The following is a 19,054-nucleotide window of genomic DNA, read 5'->3' as shown; positions in this document are numbered from 1 at the left end:
ATGCACACACACACCACAGGTTCACTTATCCACTGCTGGCCTGACTTTGCAATTCTGTGTTGAAAGGCCCCAAAACACGTTAATCCCCCGACCTTACCAGAGCTGAGTATCTGGGCAGCAAGTCAGCAAAAATTGCAAAATAATATTCTGCAGTTTAGTGCAGAGACTGGCAGCACACGCAACGCGGCAGTGAAGTGCTGAATTACATGGACATATGCAGGCAACTGAAAGAATACATGGAATAATTCCAGAATTTCCCTGAAAGGATGGTTTGCAAGCCTAATTAAGCTGTTGTAGATATATTCAAGTTACACTGCATAACACCTTCTTTCAAGCTTCCAAGGATCTCATTACAATTTCTCTTTGATGCCATCGTTTGTGCCATAATTGTATAAATTGATACAATATCCAGGTTAAACCCTAATGCTTTGCAGAGTTATGAATAGATAGTGGATCAATTTATATAGCAATCACTTATGAAATTCCTAAGGTGTTAACAGCATCCCTCCAAATCTACACTAGATAAGCCAAAGTGAGAAGCAGCCTCCTCTTTCCAGCCTGCACAAAGAGAAGGACCAGAGCACACGCTACTGTTTTTCTATGTATTTTGATTATTGCTCCTGTTTTGAATCCTGAGTGTGACTTTTCTAAATTAATCAGCTACTGGACTGAAGTGGTCCTTTACTGAGGAGATAAACCACATTTTCCCTACTTGGATATGGCAGCTCCTCAAGCAAATTGTCTTTAAAATAAGGTGAAAGAGTACTTTGAAATGAGTTTGGGAGATTTTATTTCTGCTTCTGTTAACCTACAGCTGTCCTTAGGGGAGAAGACTTCTCAGATTATTTAGCCCCTCTCTCTGTGTATGAGCTGGCTTCCTAGCCCAGGGGGACTTGCCCATGTGTGTCATTTCAGTTCTGGCTAAATAAGAGACCTCGTCCTGCTCATCAACAGAGTGTGGTTTGCACTATTAAGTCAATGCCATTAACTGGAATTAGGTTCAGGGAACCTTCATAGATGCACAATGTCAAAGAACTGCAGGTATCTCTAGGAATTACTTCCTTTATCCTTTACAGTCTCCCCCCTCTGCAATAACTGTTCATTTCTTCCTATTTATATGTAATTACTTCCTCATCCTCACACGGAGATGAAGTAGCCATATATAAAACAATAGTTGCAATTGCAGTGCTTCTTTAAACTAGGGTGTTACGAAAATTTCAGACCAGAACAAAGATTCCACCCCCACAAGGATATTCTCAGAGAACCTTGGTACTACCAATGTGTCTATTTGTATTTTAAAATGGGTAATTACATTGAGGTTTTGTAAGGAGCAGATTTTATACAGGTCAGACTTCATCAGATAAATTTTACCAACCTGCTGCCAAATCCAATATATTACAATGATCCTTGGAATCATTGCTCTGACAGGCCCCTTTGATCTTACAGTCAACCACTGGCTTTTCATCCTCCCAGGGTGCCAGAAATGGCTGATTTTTCATGTGCAGCAAATAAGAACTAAAATCGCTCATCTCTTCCCAGATCTCTCACAAACACCAGCAAATGAAATTAGTACCTAGACCACGGAGGCTCACTCCCCTGATGATGCACAAAGGAACTGAGGGGCTGAGGGATGAGTTACTGCTGTGTTTTGAGGAAGAAAGGAAAGCCAAGTGCAGCACCACGTGCGCACTGGGGTTAGTACACTAGGGGTGCAAGGCTGCTATAAACCTACGGTGGTTCATTTTGCAAAGAGAACAATTATGTTTAATGATAGGGTGATTAACCTCCTTCACACTGACTGAGCAGACAACATACAGGCATCAGGAGAAGGAGGGAATGGGTGGGTGCACAAAAGAAGACTAATTTCTTTTAACAGTGTGCTCTAAAGATGATTATTTTTTGTGAGCTCAGTTCGCAGCGTCCATGTAATTCCTCGTAGAAAGTCTCCACAAAGCAAATCTTTCATCGTTCTTTGTTCCAAAAATAAAATAAGCACATGCCAGGGCTGCTGGCATTTTGGATCAAACCTCCTGGAAGTGGTGTGCACACGATGCAGGAAGGGAATTCAAAGGAAAATAAACGGCAGTTATTAGCGGTAGTTACAAAGCAGCACAATGCAGCAGGTTAAAAACACAGAAAACAAAAGGAAACCTGAGCTTGCTTTACTTAAGAGAGACAAAAACCCCTCATTTCGAGCAACAATTCAAATCCTAGCAGGAAAATTCATCCCCACTGCTGGATCAAATGGAGAAAGATGAAAGAAGTGGGGGCAAAAGCAGCAGCAGAGAAGCTGCTGCTGAGCCAAGTGAATCACTGTGAAATAGGGTGAGGGGCCCAGATTATTGGGGTGCATCCCATTCCAGAGCCTCTGCTCCTGCTCCAGTTGCTCCCTGGGCACCTTCTCCAACAGTGGGATGAGGGACAAGGTCTGACTGGACAGGTAGAGCACCCACAGGAAGTGCTCTGCCTCTGTTCCTCTGTCCATTGTGCTGCTTGTTCTTGTTTTGGGGTTTGTTTTTGTTTTAAAGTAGTGCTCTGTTCATCACACTATAAAACTAGCTTTCAACTCTTCCATGAAGTAATATGACAGACTCTAAAATCCTACTTTAACAGGTAATTTTTTAACTCCTCTATAGATTCCTGTCCTGGTTCCAGTATCTGATCCTACCTGGGACCATGGCACACCCTTCTTACACTAAAACCTCCAAATATAAAGGGAAGATGGACTGACACGAAACCAAACTCACAGCCTGGCTTTCCATACAGCTTCCAGCACCTCTACCCTCAAGGCACAAAGCAGACAAACACTTTTCCTCACACAAGACTAAACCTCTAGTGCTCTAAGGAGCTAATAGGGCAGGATCTTCACATTTCAGGTTGCCCACTTCACTTTTTTTCCCTCCAATTTATGCTAGGAGGCTGCAACATTAGGATGAAGGATACTCCTAAAGAAAATATTGAGAGTTATTGTCCTGAAGCACCAGGGGTCATTCCTCACTGATCCCAGGCAGACTACTCACATGAGAAAGGGAAGGTAGAGGGAGGGTCACAGTCCGGTGATACATCGCTGCATATTAAACACAGACAATTTTATAGTACAGTTGGATTGAAATAACCCTGTTAAAAACCAGAACTGAAATACAGCTTCAGTGACCCTATAATGACCCTCTAGGAGAGAAACAGCTCTCAATTCAACTTAACAGTTTTTTTTGTTTTGTTTTGTTTTTTTGCATTTCAACAGAGCATTCCTCTTGTGTATTAATGGCTATGACAACTGGGACCTCACAGCAGTGACACATAGCCATGCATGTAACCAGTCAAAGCTCAGCTGTGTAAATTGGTTTTGGAGCCATATAGAGGAGATTTCTTTTTCTCCTGCATTTTTAAATTCTCCCTAGAGTTGGATGCAGGTATGTTTCCAAAACCTTCCCAGTGACAGGGCTCCAGCACAGCAGCCCAGAGGCACTCGAAGCAGCCTGGCAGTGAAGGTTTGCCAGAAACCAAGAGCAATGTTCCCATGACAGCAATGGGCATGGCCTGGACTCACACAAACCCTGAGCAAATAACAGCATCACACACATCTACCTACAGGTTATTCCTGATTTATCTGTCCCAGGCAGAGCTGCAGGCTCCAGCATGGTACATAGCTGTGATGCACTGCAGGTACCTTTATGCCTGCTTCACTTTGGTTTGTATTTCTACAGGACACAGCAACTCCCAGGTAGGCAGACCTGGATGCACAATCCAAGGAAAAAAGGCAAGACCACTTTTATCCCTCCAATTTACATTGCAACTGGAAAGATGCCTACAGAACAGCATCCTACCTCAGCCTCTGCCTAAAATACCATGGTTAAGAGGATCTACATCAGCAAGTTGCCATAACTTTAATTTCTATTCTGTTTCTACATGTTCTAATTTCATTTTTTTACTTTAACCTACAAAGTGCTTGAGGCACTACCTGTGTCTGTCTCTCTCCATCCCTGTACAGTACTGTGCACAAATTCTCACATTCCACATGAATTCATCATAAACAAACAGCTTGAAAGCTTGGTCCAACACAGACAGATCCAGAACCTCTTCCTAATTCAACCTGGTACACAGCACTCTGACTGCTGGAGGATGAACACTGTGGAACAGAGAACTTATCATTCAAAACTCCAAAATCCTTCCTGGTGATTAAAAATATTATTCTCATAGCAAAAGGTTCAGGCCAAACTTTTCTTTTTTTTCTGAGGCCACGAAGTGTCTGTTTCTTGGCGTGTCAGAGCAGTGGGAAGACCCCAGCTGACAGCAGAAAGTAAATTGTTTGGGACAAACGGAACGGGAGGGGTGAAGGAACAGCTTACAAGGGGTTTTCTCCCACGTTAATAGCCAGGCAAAAGGAAAACCACACAGTGTTAGTAGAGTGAACACCTGACTCAGCCGTTCATACCCTCAGAGTGACAAAGTCTGGAGTACCGAGGACAGAGCGTGGAGACGGGGAAAATGCAGGGTTTATGGAATCATAAGAGAGGAATTTTTCAGCTGAATTAACAGTCATGTGGTAGATGTGCTCAAAGTTGCTCGGAGAGGAGATCAGACGGGAGTGATGATGAGGGAATTGATAAGGGGAACGCTGCTATCAAAGACAACAGAGAGAGAAAGCAATGAAGGATGGTTGTACAGGTCACACGGGCACCAGCAGTTCCACAAGAGCAGTGAAACACAGAGCAGGGACAGCAGACAGCAAACCCTGCTGGCTGTCAGCACACAGGGTCTGACACTGCCACCCCCAGTCCTCTGAGCACCTTCCTAACACAGTCTGATGGGCCTGCTGCCCTTGCTGTTGCTAAAACATTAGAAACAAATAAAACTTTTAACTCATTGGGAATCGATTCTAATATTTATTATTTTTTGATATTTCAAAGAGCACCACAGTTGTAAAAGGTGCTTTACAGACAGTTGAGAAGCATCAATTCCCTGCCTTGAGGAGCTTACAATCTAAAATAGATATAACACAAACAAAGGAAGGTGAACACAGGTGAGGTGGTGTGGGGAGAAGAAAAGATGAGCATACACAGCAGTTAGAGATCGTTAAGAGATTTCCTTCTGTTATTCATGCATTTTAGTGATTCCATTAAAATTATCACCCGTACAACAAACACAGTATTTCCAACAGGAGGGAACAGGGTTTTGACAGGGTGGGGGACACAGGCTGTGTGGGAAGGTGAAGGGGTTAGTGTCAGACCACCGGGACAAGTCTCTCTCTCTCTGCAGACAGGTGACCATGGCCCTTGTCCTGCTCCACACTGGCTCAAACCCGACAGTGCTGAGGGGACCTGGCACTGCCACCCCTGCACTGCAGAGGATGAGGCCCTTCCTCAGCACAAAAACAGTGAAAGCATCGGGAAACTCAAATATTTTAAATAGGTCAGCTGAGCAGCATGCTCCCAAAGTGTGATGTAAAGAAGGAGAGGGGAGAAATAACCCTGCAAATTAAACAGGAACAGTTTCTAATTCATCTCTACGGAATGTGCTGACACAAGTGCTCGTATAATTTCAAGTCATTTAAATCCAGATTTAATGGAAGAGATTTTCAAGGCTTGGTTTGCCTTCCTGTGCCATCTGTACATGCTCAGTCGGCCTGCAGTGTGGGCTGGTTTCCTATGGACACCAGCAAATCAGAACACCTTTTCTCCTTTCTAACTTCTAAGTTCCTCTTCCCCTCATCTAACTGATTTCATCTCCTTAAAACAGGTATTTCTGAGTAACATTAGAAATGTTAGGAATTAAAATATAAAATATGGTAAAAATATAGTTTACCCCTCCACTAAACCTAAGGCACTACTTTTTGTATGTGGAAAGTATTTAAGTCTGGAAGAACATTAAGTCACATCCCAATACATATTATATCAAACATTATTGTTACTGTTCTCTTCATTTCAGCTGGTAAAATCCAACTTTTTTTTTTTTTTTTTTTTTAAACACAAGGTTATTATGAGGCTTTGCCTGTTAACCAAAACATCAATTACCACATTATGGCATATAAGACATAATATACATTAAATTGTTCTTAGTAACTTTAGCAGCATCTAAATATCAGTATGAGAAGCCACCATTCCAAAATGGTCCAGGGCAGCAGACTTTGCTGAGGTCTCTGCTCACAACAGAGAACTGGCAGCAAAGCCAGCAACATTCCTAAAAGCCAATAAGGGAGATATGGCAGTGTCTAAAACCACAAGCTAAAAAGCAGAGGGTAGGCCAGCTGCAGATCATGAAAATATTTAGCCAGCATTCATGAATGTGAGAAAGCCACGATATGGCAACATTTTAAAAATGATACTCCATGGAACTTTCTCCATAGACTCCACCATTAGATGCATGCATGGGGTTCCCATTTTCTTTAAAGAATACCAAATATAGATAAATATTCATTTACTCTAAAAGTTTCTCAATTGAAACAAGCAAAGCTTCACACATCATCTAGAATGGAAGTAGAATGGCTCATGTATAATGAGGTCAAACTGAAGCATAATGTTCAAATATAATGGCAGTCAAGACCAGCTTTTGTATATAAAAATACTTAGGCATGCAGAATATGAAAGCAAAATCAATCCTGTACATCTGATGTACACAGAGAGGTGGTCTGTGCTGCAGTAAGTGCAGTTCCAGATTTCAGATCTTCACTACAAAGGAGCATCCACGATAAAGTGGCTTCAAGGGACAAGAGGGCAGAAGGGAGGCCAGACTGTACGGCCAGGTTAATTGGTGACAGGCTGCTAGGGAAGAAAAACATGTAAACAAATAAGTTTGGGGATACACTAACAGGAACGATTCTAAATTGCACAGAACAAGACAATGACCCAGATGCACAGCAATAAAACACAAATATGTACTGATTACTGCTCTGCTAATAGGAAACAACAGCTTCTGGTTTCTGTTGTGTTGCAGCTCACAAACTTGTGTGCCAAAGCCAGACCGTGAGTGCTCACCACGAAGAAAAGAAGGATGCAAATTTACAGTTGCCTGCAAGCTCCTAAATCTGATCTCTCTCTGAGCCTTGGGCATGGTTCTGCCCAAACACCAGGGCTCTACTGAAGTCAAGGGTGTGTGTTCATGGAGAGAACAATGTGGGACTAGGCCAATAGACTGCAACTTCCCACAAACACACCAGAATGTCTGGTGCATACCAAGAAAAAAGGAAAACACTGGAAAACAACACATAGAGAAAGCATCTTTCCCACTCGTGTGGCTGCACCAGCAAGGCCAAACAAACAGGTAGATATGTTGTACACAATACATCAAATAGTGCAAAAGAGTTTAAAACACTCCCTTTATCCCAGTTACAACACAAATTGAACTCCCTATAGCCAGTTTTTTAAAAGACATCATTTAAACAGTGGTGGGCAGAGAGAGGGAAGGCTCTGCACTACCAGGCCAGGCTTAGGGCAGCACAAGTGCAGGTCCCCTCCTGTCCACAGACACAGCCCAGCCCACCCATCAAGGGCCAGCACTACCAATTCTAACTCTGCTTCTCTCAGTTCCTGGCATTTTCCCTAAAAAAGGCAGTGGGGTTGAAGAGATTAGTTTTTTTCTCATTCCCACTGCATCTATGAAGTGAATATGTGTATATCAGTTTATAAATATATACAAGGAATAAATATACATACAGATATACAAAACTGTCATTTGCTTTATAAAGTTCACCCACGTGTGCTGGATAAAAGCTGGGCTGAATTGGCTATTTAGCTTGTGACAATCTCATTCAACACAGAGATTAAAACATCTATTTTCTATTAAAACCTATTTATACCTAAGGACCTTTTTGGCCATACAGCACTATACTGACTTCAGTCAAAGCTCATGCTGGGTGAAAAATTTCTATTGGTATATCCAGCCCAATTGGAAGGTGCTCAAAAAAACCAGAAGAAACTGCAAATGAAAATCCCCACTCCACTCTTTCACGCACTTTCTGCATTCCAGTATCCCATAAAAACAGAAGTTCTACCACCTAAAATAGCTGGAGGAAGAGAACTTGAGAAGACTATACACTGCTTGCTACCCCCAGCCTCAGTCCCAAAAATGTATTTTACCATTCACTTCCACAAACAAGAACAGGCATTCCCAAAATAAAGTGCTGCAATCTTTCCCAAAGTTTGTTAAAAATAAATACTTCCTCTTCTGAACCACGTCAATCTATTAAAAAATACAAAGGTGATGTTCCAGCTGCAAAACCAGGACACACACTTAGCAGCACAGAAATCTCCCAGCTTTTCAACTTTTGGGAATAAGGTATGAAACTGGTGAAATAATTCCATGTACTGGAAAATGAACCACCATACAGATGAACTGTACACAGCATTGGATGATTATTCCTTATCTTGTGTACTGATTCTTCCAGGAAACATCCTCTGTTTCCATGCCCTCTTCTGATTTTAAATTTCTTTCCAATAAAACGTTAAACTCTATATATAACCTCAAATACCCACACAACTCCTTTTCTTCTATTTTTGTGCCTGAGAAACAAAGTTCTTAGTCTGGAATGGATTAAATGAGAACTCAGTCCAGGCAAATACCTTGCAGGAAGCTGCTGGAAAAGAAAAAGCTGCCTCGACTGAAGTAGCTCTTGACAGAACATTTATTTCCTAATTTCAATTTACATTTTCAAATTCACACGCTTTCAAGTCCCATGCTCGATGCAATTCTGTACCAATTAAGTCAGGAATACAAATACAACATGACATTGCAAGGAACTGATGGAAAAATACACAACAAATTTGCTTTGTCTTGCAGTGATATATCCCAGCATTAAGATTGATACTTACTTGCAAAAAGGAGGTTTTAATAATAACTTTTAAAAAAGAAGCTGCAGCAGTGGAACAAGTGCAGGAATCAACAATTGTACACATTTTCTAATTCTTCTCATCACTCTTAAGTGTGGAAAGTGACTCATTAATTTTTTCAAAGCATCATATTGATTGGTAATAGCACAGTACCAGTCCTAACTTGAAACAGGACCTGTGAGCTAATACAAGGCAAGTGCAATTAGAATGGATTCAAAGCTGAAAGCCATTGAGAGATGACACTGTTGAAGAAATTATGTAAAAAAAAACCCCTTCTATGGATAGAATCATTCTTTGTTTTACACTTGTCAGATGTGGGGCTTGATTAAGAATCCTTGCAGCTTTTGATTGCCATGAACTTTCAACTACTGATGGTGTGACACAGGATGACTTTTGCTCTGTCTGTAGAGGCAGCAGATTATTTTCCCTGCTTAAGAAGTGCCACAAATATTTTGAAGAACTTACCAGAAATGGAGAAATTAAGAAAGGCTCTAATGTACATCCTGTCCTGAAGCAAATGATCGTTCTCTAACATTAGACATATGCAATCTTGTATCCATGTAAGAGAAAAACATACCTGCCAACATCTCTTAGATTTGTCATGTCCTTCTTAGAAACAGTTCCTTCATTATGTGTTCATTTATAAAAATTGTTATCATTTATAAAAATACATACAGTACTGTTTTTTCTCATTACACCAAATATATTTGTTATTGAGAGGCTTCTCAGACTGTGTCTAATACGAGCTTTAAAATAAATCAAGCTGCAGACTTTACAGTCAAGTGCAACATAAAATACAATTTGCTTCAAAAGTGAGGTAAAATGAGTATCCATAGACCAGAGACTAGGTTCCTGAGCTCCTAAACTAGTGCAACTGCGTGTTGCACTTTCTTTGTCAGTCTTATTTTTGTTCCCTTTTCATTTTTCAGCATCAGAAAATCCCAATTTGAGCATCTACTTCCTGCTTTCTGCACAAACTCTAAGTAGTAACGATGATCATTTTAGACAGCTGTTCTGTGCTAATGCCTGAGCTCTATGCTGGAACAAATTGCATCTGTTTTTATCACATCTCATCTTTCTTACAGTGCTAATTAGCATCTTCTGTATCACTGCAGATGTGCTTAGAAAACAATACAGAACACATAAACACACAAAAGATGCTCAAGGTAGCTTGAAGCAAGCAGTATGGTACTTCCTTGTGAGCCAAGTATTAATTAGTCTTTAGCTTATCACAGATTTCAGTAACTTCCAAGTGATTATTTCCTACAGGAGGTTTTATGGAAATGAACATGTGCTATTACACATTTTCTTTCTCCATTTTTAAACTTAAAAGGTTAGTTTAAAGTTCTGCAAGAAGTTCTGTTTCACTGAGACTATTTAATTTGGAGATAAAAGGAGAGATAGCATGTTTGGCATGGAAAGAAATTTGAGCAGCACACATTATTGAATTGCTACAGGAAAACAGGCTGTGAAGAAATAGGCTAAATTGGTGCTAAAGATGGGAGAAGAAAAAGGGAATTGAAATACAGTTCACAGAGAATGGAATTTCTCTTTCCATACCAAAAAAGAGCACAGGCCCATATAATTTAAATTTTGCCCCTTCATATGGGTCATAAAAATTATCATCAACACTGCAAGGCCAACCTGTCTTAAAATTCTCCAGAGGCATTAGGCACTCCTCCTCTACTAAAAGCCTATCATGCTCCTTGCTTAAATTTTATTACATATAGCAGAGCATTTTTAGCTCCATTCCCCTCATGACACTGTTCCTGATAGGAAATACATCACTGATTACACATTGAAATTGCACTTGTTTTTCTCTCACTTATTTTCAGCCTCGGCAGCAGTCGGTCACTCTCACATATCCTTTTGTACTTACCATTGGGAGGTCTTTGAGAATCTGTATGCCATCTCCTGGACCCATATGTGCTATGTGGTTAAAATTAGTTGGGTTAGAAATTAACTTATTTCTCATTTCTGGATCACGTAGCATCTCCCTGGAAGAGAAGATACTTTGTTTAGGTATTTCCTAATAATTAGCTGAGGATGGGCATTTATAAAACACGTACAGCTTTGATTATCAGCTATTTCAAAATTAAAATTAACCAGTCTTTTCCAACCTAAACAATTCCATGAGTCTGTGACTCTATTTAACCATGTTAACTATGATAAACCCCTGCTGTCAGTACTGGTGTGGAGAAGGTTCCAGCTTGAAGAGAGGGCAAGGGACCAGGATAAAAGAATGCTGTTTGCAGCCTAACAGCCCGTGCCCAGTAGTTCTTAACATTCACAGAATGAGCTGATAAAAAGCTCTGTAAGATGAGTAAAAGTCAAACTTACATTACAAAGTGGAGATGAAAATGAAGTATAAAATATGAAAATAGAATTAAAATAATACTGCAGTACCTTTCTCAGTCTGTGGTCAGAATTAAAAGCTCTTCAAAATGGCAAGGATGCATTTCAGAATTCAGAATAAATAAAATTTTAAAGAGACCAAATGTCAATCAACTCAGAAAAGGCAAGAACAAGAAATGGATTTTTTTTCTCCACTGCATACAGCTGTTACTTTCCGTAGAGCCAAAAAGAAAGACAAACTGGGAGCCAACCAATGGTGCAAGATGTTGGAAATTAGAAGAGCGAAATACTCAATTCTTGGAGTGTGGCTTAGCACAGCAGCAGGTCACTTCTAGTGAGTGACAGCAAAAGGTCAATAACATCCTCTGTGACCTGTTTTTGTTGCCATTTAGGAAAGTATTTGTAACCTGCTAAATACTCCCAACAGAAATACACCCTGAAGTCCTATGCCCCCCGAAGTGGTGAGTTTTGTGAGATTTATAGAAACTTTATGTAATTAAATCTATAAATCAAAGAAACAGATGTCCTGGAATACTGCTGAGAGGAGGATATCCTTCAGAAAGAAAAGCGGAACCAGAGTCTGAGAGAAATTAATCCATATGCATAGTTAGCAAAGTAATCTCCTTTTGCAAAGTGTTTATTGGAGAATTTTATATATACATAGTGTATGTGCACACCTATGCACCTGCATACAGTATGTGGAGGCATGCATTCCAAATTACAGCTGTTTCACATAATTCATCTGAACTAATGGTGCATCCAGTGCATATCCATATCCATATCCATATCCATATCCATATCCAAACCGGTATCAACACAAGTTAACACAGAGGATTAACAGGATAGAGAAGAGACAGGAACACTTGAATGGACATTCCAGAAAGCCACACATGAAGCACGACCCTGGCGTCAGTCAGTGTCCATCAGGGCCTACAGGCATGGACAGAAGACAAGTACAGGTGGAATACAGACCTCCTCTGCTGCATCCTCTCCTCCTCGGGCACACGGAAGGAGTAGCGGCGCTTGTTGTTGATGTTCCGAACCATCTGCTTCCGGCTGTTGTCTGATGTCTCGGGCACCACCAGCTCATCCCCCTCTGAAACCAGCACAAAGATGGGCATGCAGTGGGACATTTCCTTAGGTATTCATGGAATTTGAGTTTCAACACTCTTTCTACCTCTGCTCTGCTAGTGTTGGACACTACCTCTTTCCCACCAAACCTGAACAAACATTCTTTGGTTTATGGGTTTCCTTGGCCACTATCTACTACTCTGTTATGTAGCAACAGACTTAGCCCTTCTTCACACATGAGCTGCCACACCTGTGTTCTCAAAACACCTCTGATGCATTCCTTGAAATAAACATTTTGGTGGGCACGAAGGGAATCTTAGTCTTGTTTCAAAATTCCCTTGGCAGTTCTCATTGAAAATCACTAGAAGAGTCATGTTCTGCCAGCTGTCTGGAAACTGAATGGAAGATTCTCTTTCATTCATTCCCTGCTCCAAAGAGAATATTGCTCTCAAAATGTTTGAACACTGATGTACTTTGATCCAACTGTGGGAAAAGGGAAGATTTTTTTCCATGTGTGTACATCTGGCCAAGAGAACTTTACTAAAGACATGAAAACAGTGATAATCACACAACAGCTGTGTGACGTTGAATGAATGTTGCAACTGCTGTCTTGTTTTCTATACATGGAGACTAAAGTGACACTTCATAAGCTACTGCTCACTGACAAAACAGTTTTTGTATGGAACTCAAATCTCTTCTTTCCTTAAGATCAACTCTAATGTTCAGTCTTTATTAGACAAGAAAATTCTCTATACATACATCCAGTATATTTCTCCTCTCTACCACTGCCATTCCTTTCGTACTAATTTGCTGGCAATTTAAATAAGCACTGAAACAGTGCCAGCAGCAGTACATTTTTCTAGAGTGTTCATTTGCACTGTTTTCAGAAAGTTGTTAACAAAAATTTATAGCTTTTGGTTGTTGAAATGGAGCATGTCCTCTCTCCACCTAAGAGGTTAAACAGAAGTTGAAGGAAATTCCTCAGGAGCATGCTTATGAAATGGGCTCCAAAAAGTAAAAAGTCAGAAAGACTTGCAGCAAAAATTGATTTTTGAAGCTAAAATTGTGGCACACAGTCATAGCTGGCCCTAATAATAAGTTATGGATACACCATATTACTTTAAAATCTTGGGAAACGTTTGTTTAGGTTAAATATAGTATTAATTTTAATCTAGTGCAGCCAAAATAACTATTTAAGCCTTTAATTGTGTAGGCTTTTTTAGACAGCGTTCTGGCAGGTGATCCCACGCTTGCAGGGAAGCACCCAGTCATTCTAGTTTCTAGTTCCAGTCTTCATTCAAGTCTTGAATATTCAAAAGTTAAAAAAAAATTCAGAGCAGAGACACCATTGCACTCACTGTGGAACCCATAAGCTTTTGCTTCTTCCCAAGTTAACAAGCACACAGACGTTTGAGAGATCCCTTTCTGCAATGCACAGATGCAGACAAAGAAAAACGCTCTTTCTAAACAAAAATGTGCATGATGAAAATTGGCTTTTCTCTACTTACCTGCCATTTTGTTTTTGAAATATATTAATCTGACTGTCTCCAGGCCTAAAAGGTTTAGTGATCCTTCTGTATTCAAGGGTCGTACCTGAAACAAGGAATAACAGTCCTTGTAATACTCTCAAGAGTAACAATTCCAAGTCACTAAAGCCACTAAGAAGAGTTCAAAATAATTTTAAACTCTTTTTTTTGAGAATGAGTACAGAGAGGGTTGCTTAAAATTCCACTTTAAGACAAAGGCTTAACACCATTCCTCCCAGCATTTAAGTGAATTATTGTGTTAGAAAGTCTACCTCACATATCAACTCAATTTTTTCTATTAGATGTACAAAGCAATAAGCTGAGCTTTTACTTTGTGTTAGTACCATGTCACAATAATGCTCTGCAGCTTGATAAGAGCACAAGCAGACTGCTAAAACCTACTGGTATTTGTGATTTCCAACATAAAAATGAAAGAAGCATTCCACACTCTGTAAATTGTGTTAGAAACAGACACTTCATAATAAATGGCCATTTTTGAGATGCCCAAGTGTAGTAATTTTGTTTGCTGAAAGTAGCTTCATCCATTAAAAGGGAAGTCTTGAGCCAAATACTAATCAAAGCACTAAATCACTTTCTACTGTGTAGGGAAAAAAAATGCTCCAACTGCTTAATAACTCAAAGGAAGAACTTTCCCATAAAAGTCCAGATTGGTCTCCCCTTAAAACAATCAATAGTTGAGCACCTTGATCTTTGCATTATGTATCCTCACGGCACTGCCAGAATATCCTGGTCTGCATCTGACGTGTGGGAAATTGATATGCAGAGACTGAATGATCAACACAAGATCACAGGGGCAATGTCCTGCAGCTCTGTCACTGGAATGCCAGTAAGGAATTGTGTTGACCCTGATACAAAGCTGAAGTCAGCCTAAACCACAGGGAAAAAACCTGACTTTTCTCTTTCTTTTCCAAATACAGCTGAGCAAACACCTTCTAAATACCAAGGAAGTCTCAGTTTTCAGAAACATCTTCCTTTTGATAAAAGATCCAAACCTGACATCATCCTGTTTTTGGTGTTTCTGCTGGTTAAAACAAAATGTTCTAACCCTGTCTGCCTACAGTATGCTCGAGCAGCAGGAGATAGATTTTTGAAGGCCTATTTAATTATGCTAACATACACCATCCTCTGGTAATAACATCGACACAATCAGTCCCAATGAAGCCATATGTAATTAATACCAATTAATTCCTCTCATTATTACAACAGCAACAGTAAATCTAACATAGTCATATGCTCCGGACTGACCATTCATCTAAACAGTGCAACCATGTGAAAAGCACATTTTGTATCTTCTATTTCCAACAAAAAACGCACGCATTTCTTTGCAGTAGCTCATCTTTTAATTCAATTATGTTTCCACAAGCAGTTTTAATGATGGCTTCTAAAGCAGTATTCAGTCTGGACACTATTCCTTGGCCCATACTGAAATGGGAAGTTACCTTTTTGAGAGGAATAGTTTGAATCCACTCCATGGAGTTCACGTCGAAGATATCAATTGCATTTTCACTGTACACAGAGAGGTATGGTGCATTGTAACCTGGGAGGGAATGATAAGGTATTGTGTCATGTGCTTTTAGACATGGCCCAAAATAGACAATTTCTTACCCTATTACTTTAACCATATTTATTTAAGAAAACAAAACCAGAGCGCCACAATCCAACAATAAGCTTTGAAAAATGTGCTTTAACTCAAAAATGACCAAGAAATTTATTCTGAAGGCAAACCAGTATCACCCAAAAACTTACAGCCTCCATGACTTTTAACTTTGCTGAAAACCTAACTACTTTCTGAATTTTAAGACATTAAGGTTTACTCTGCCAAATACTAACGTATTTCAAAGGTTTTTTCCTCTTAAAAGCCCCATTTTTAATAAGAGCTCACATATTGTAAATGATGTGGTAGGAAAATACACTGCTCTATTTAATAGCTGTCACTTGAATGAACTGAGCTCTGAGTCTTTGGACTATGCACTAAATCAGCATCATTTGGTACTAAGCACCATGACACAGTCATAAAAGTCATGTTTCCTTAACTTTAATTCTCTCTTCTCATTTTCTGGTTTGTAAAGAGAAATCTTCTGCTACTTATCTGGCACATTTCCCCAGGATGAAATTTGTTTCACTGGGACCACCTCTAAAGGAGAACTCAGTATTTCCATGTGGGCAACAAGACTGCCATAGTCTGCCAAGACTAACCACAGCATCCAAGCTGTGTTTAAATGTAACAGCTTTTGCTATAAAATACACCTCCATTCTGAGTTGGAGTTACATCAAATCATTTCAGGCAATCAAAAAACTGTCACAAATAACATACAGATGAACTACGTGTGAAAAATACACATTTTTCAATCTATCACATAACCTTCTGCTTTGATTCATTCACTGTCTGAGTCAATAATCAATTGGGTAAAATTGCCTGAAATCCAGAAGTGGCAAACACCCTGTAAATGTTGCTCCCTCCGTATTCAGAAGGGCCTTCACTCAAGCAAGGTGAAATACTCCTCCCTTTACAGTGTGACTGGACTGCTGCCAGAGTGAGGTAAGAAGGGAGACTATTCTAAAAATCAACATAGAACTGGGCTCATTCACTACTCTGAGTGCAGATTTGGCTAATCTTTATCTGCATTCAGGAAGACTTTAAAAAGAAGAAGATAGACATTCAGGCTTGGTTTCTTTTTCCTTGAAACTGTCACAGAGATAAAGCCCCAGCTTTGAAATAAGGTGCAATAAATGTTTAACCGACCTTGGTGGAAATAAAAACTTTGAAAAATTACAGCATTTTTCCTTAAGGTTATGAAATATATATTTTTATATTGCCTGCTAAGCACTGTATTTTGGAAGAGAAGAGAGAGACAGAAGGGAAACCTAGGAAGTGACTTTTTGAAAAAGTAGAGAGGAGATGAATAAGAAGGTTGTTGCAAAAAACTGCTGAAGAAGAAAGAATGAACAAATAAAGAAAAAAAGGACAAAACAGACTAGTATGTAGGAACAAACACCATTAGAGAAAAGCGAGTCAAACTACCAGATCCTGATGATTCTCAGCATGAAGAAAGCTGGAACCACAATGCTGAGCCAAAGTACAATCACATTCCAAGACTTTAAATAACAACAATCCAGTGGTAGCAAATACATAAAGTTCCCATTAGCCTCTGTTGAACCTGAAGCTTTTGGTTGTTGTTAGAAATCCTGACTCACGATTCCTCTTTGTGTTCCAGCAAGTACAGGTCAGTGCCAGAGTTGTTGAAACTAGCATAAATGAGGATTAAACCCTCTGACTAGATTAAAAATGGTGACGGGGCCGAGAGCATTCATTAACCTGTCAGGTAATTAGCCCTGACCTTCACCTCCTGTGGGTATCAACACAAGCAGAGATGACTTTAGTGGACAGCACCAAAGACACAGACACAGGCACAGAGAGCACGACTCACAGCAAGAAGATGGAGTTGCCGGCCACATCAACTCTTGTTGCCTGGATCTTCGGCCCTGGCAGTCGACGTAAACACCGACGCTGCTAAAACACAGCAGGTATTCTTTATTTGAGATCTCGACTGCACAGATGGCATCAGTTGGCTGCTGTGAGAGAAACGAGAGCGTGTGGTCGTCCGGATGGAGCAGGCTGTACGGGCTGCCCTCTCCATGGAGGGGGTACTTTAGGAAACCTGACTGGTAGCCTACGCAGAGACGGTCACTGAAGATGGACATCCACTGGACGTTCCCCTGCACCTGGATCTCCTTGATCTTTTTGTGGCGTGTCTTGCTCTGATTGAGTTCATAGCAGAGCACCTGCCTTTTCATGGCTACGCACAGGCAGGTGAGAGCTCCGTGGCGCACGTGTCCAGAAACTATAGACTGGCAGCCTTTGGTCTCGGCCAGCTTATAGAACTCCGTCTCCCTGCCGTCCAGGGCAGCCATGGGGAAGAGCCGCACGTGACGGTTCCGTCCTGAGATCACGGCAATGAGCTGCTCGCTCGGGATCAGCTCAATCTGATGGACCTTCTTGTTGTCACCAACACGGATGATCTCTGAAACAAACATCCAAACAAACCCCCCGCAACGTCAAGTAAGTAATGGTGAAGTCTGAATGGATTACAACACGTATTTGTAAAGATGAACTAGGAAAGGAACCCAAGAAATCCCCTTTATTGCTTCTCTGCAATATTAAAAAAGTACAGAATCAAAACTAGTATTTTAATAACACCAGATGTGGCAATTCTGGGTAAACCTTTGGCTTTTCCTCATCAGAAATGGGAGGAGCAGATCTGATGCAGTAACAACAACTGTATTATTTCAGTATTTATTTCAAAAAGTTTATAGCAAAAAAACTACTGAATAAAGGAAAAGCCTCAGATCCAAAACATACAATAAACATGTCATTTGTTCAATTAACTTGGACAATCTGTTATTACATCTTGCAGTACTGCACAGAAGCTTTTGTTTCCAGTACCAGGGAGGATGCTTCATAAAGGATTAAGCCATTATTCTTGCTGAGGTGCACAGCAGGGAATTAGGGAGGCTCCTACTGAATATACAAAGGAAGTATTGCACTGTGAGAGAAATTTGCAACAGGCAGTCCAGAGAGATCATGGAACCTGTGTCCTTGGGGATTTCACACCCAACTGGATAAAGCCCTGAGCAACCTGGTCTGAAATCAGTATTGAGCCAGTTTCCAATGGGGAAAAAAACCTTCAACTGCATTCCAAAAGCTGTATTTTTGTTATTGGAATGGATACCCAAACCAGAAAGCACATAGAACACCTTCTGGTCTCTCATGATGCTGTCCAGCTGATAATGTAGTAAATCATGAGAAATGAAAACAGAAGATACTGAATAAGAAAAACATGAGTTAGTATTAGGGAAATTATTACCAGTTCCTAGTTTCTTACCATCTTTGGTGACATGCACAACAAACAACCCTTCTTCATTCCCCAGAGCTATTCTTTCATGGTCTATGACATTAAGGAAAAAAAAAAAAAGGATTATTTTTCCTTGGAAGTACTTTATGAATCTCTTCAGCAATAGTGATAATTCTCATTAACAGAGACAGTTTTTATACTATTTTGAAATAACTGTATATAAAGCCAAACCTAATATATTCATGCATTTTAAAAAATGGCAACCTCTCAATCTTTCAAATTTCTGAAAAGTCTTTTCCCATTTCTCCTGCCAGTTAAAGTAACAGCTAGAAACATAATTTTTAACGAACTTTTCAGAGAACTTAAGGCTAGCACCAGCTTTGAAATAACTATATTATTAAATTGA

General features: G+C 40.1%; 1 protein-coding gene across 9 annotated transcripts in view; it reads right to left on the bottom strand.

The window, feature by feature from the left end:
* Positions 1 to 19,054, bottom strand: part of CDC42BPA (CDC42 binding protein kinase alpha) — a 180,973-nt gene that overhangs the window by 6,896 nt on the left and 155,023 nt on the right. For 5 of the 9 annotated variants that reach the window (XM_088161084.1, XM_088161085.1, XM_088161086.1 and 2 more), the window contains 6 exons: positions 18,679 to 18,741; positions 17,224 to 17,817; positions 15,235 to 15,332; positions 13,757 to 13,841; positions 12,150 to 12,273; positions 10,702 to 10,819 (listed from right to left, as the gene is read on the bottom strand). In XM_088161084.1, coding sequence (XP_088017210.1) covers positions 10,702 to 10,819; positions 12,150 to 12,273; positions 13,757 to 13,841; positions 15,235 to 15,332; positions 17,224 to 17,817; positions 18,679 to 18,741 — 1,082 coding nt within the window. Of the gene's footprint in view, positions 1 to 7; positions 4,619 to 4,863; positions 6,759 to 10,701; positions 10,820 to 12,149; positions 12,274 to 13,756; positions 13,842 to 15,234; positions 15,333 to 17,223; positions 17,818 to 18,678; positions 18,742 to 19,054 lie in introns of those variants that run through there. The other 4 variants (XM_088161092.1, XM_088161087.1, XM_088161090.1 and 1 more) reach the window with 4 other exon arrangements.

Source organism: Sturnus vulgaris, chromosome 3, assembly GCF_052056855.1.
Source record: "Sturnus vulgaris isolate bStuVul1 chromosome 3, bStuVul1.hap1, whole genome shotgun sequence".
Classification (NCBI taxonomy): Eukaryota; Metazoa; Chordata; class Aves; order Passeriformes; family Sturnidae; genus Sturnus; species Sturnus vulgaris.
Note: the sequence above shows the minus strand (reverse complement) of the source record. Positions and strands in the feature narration are given on the sequence as shown.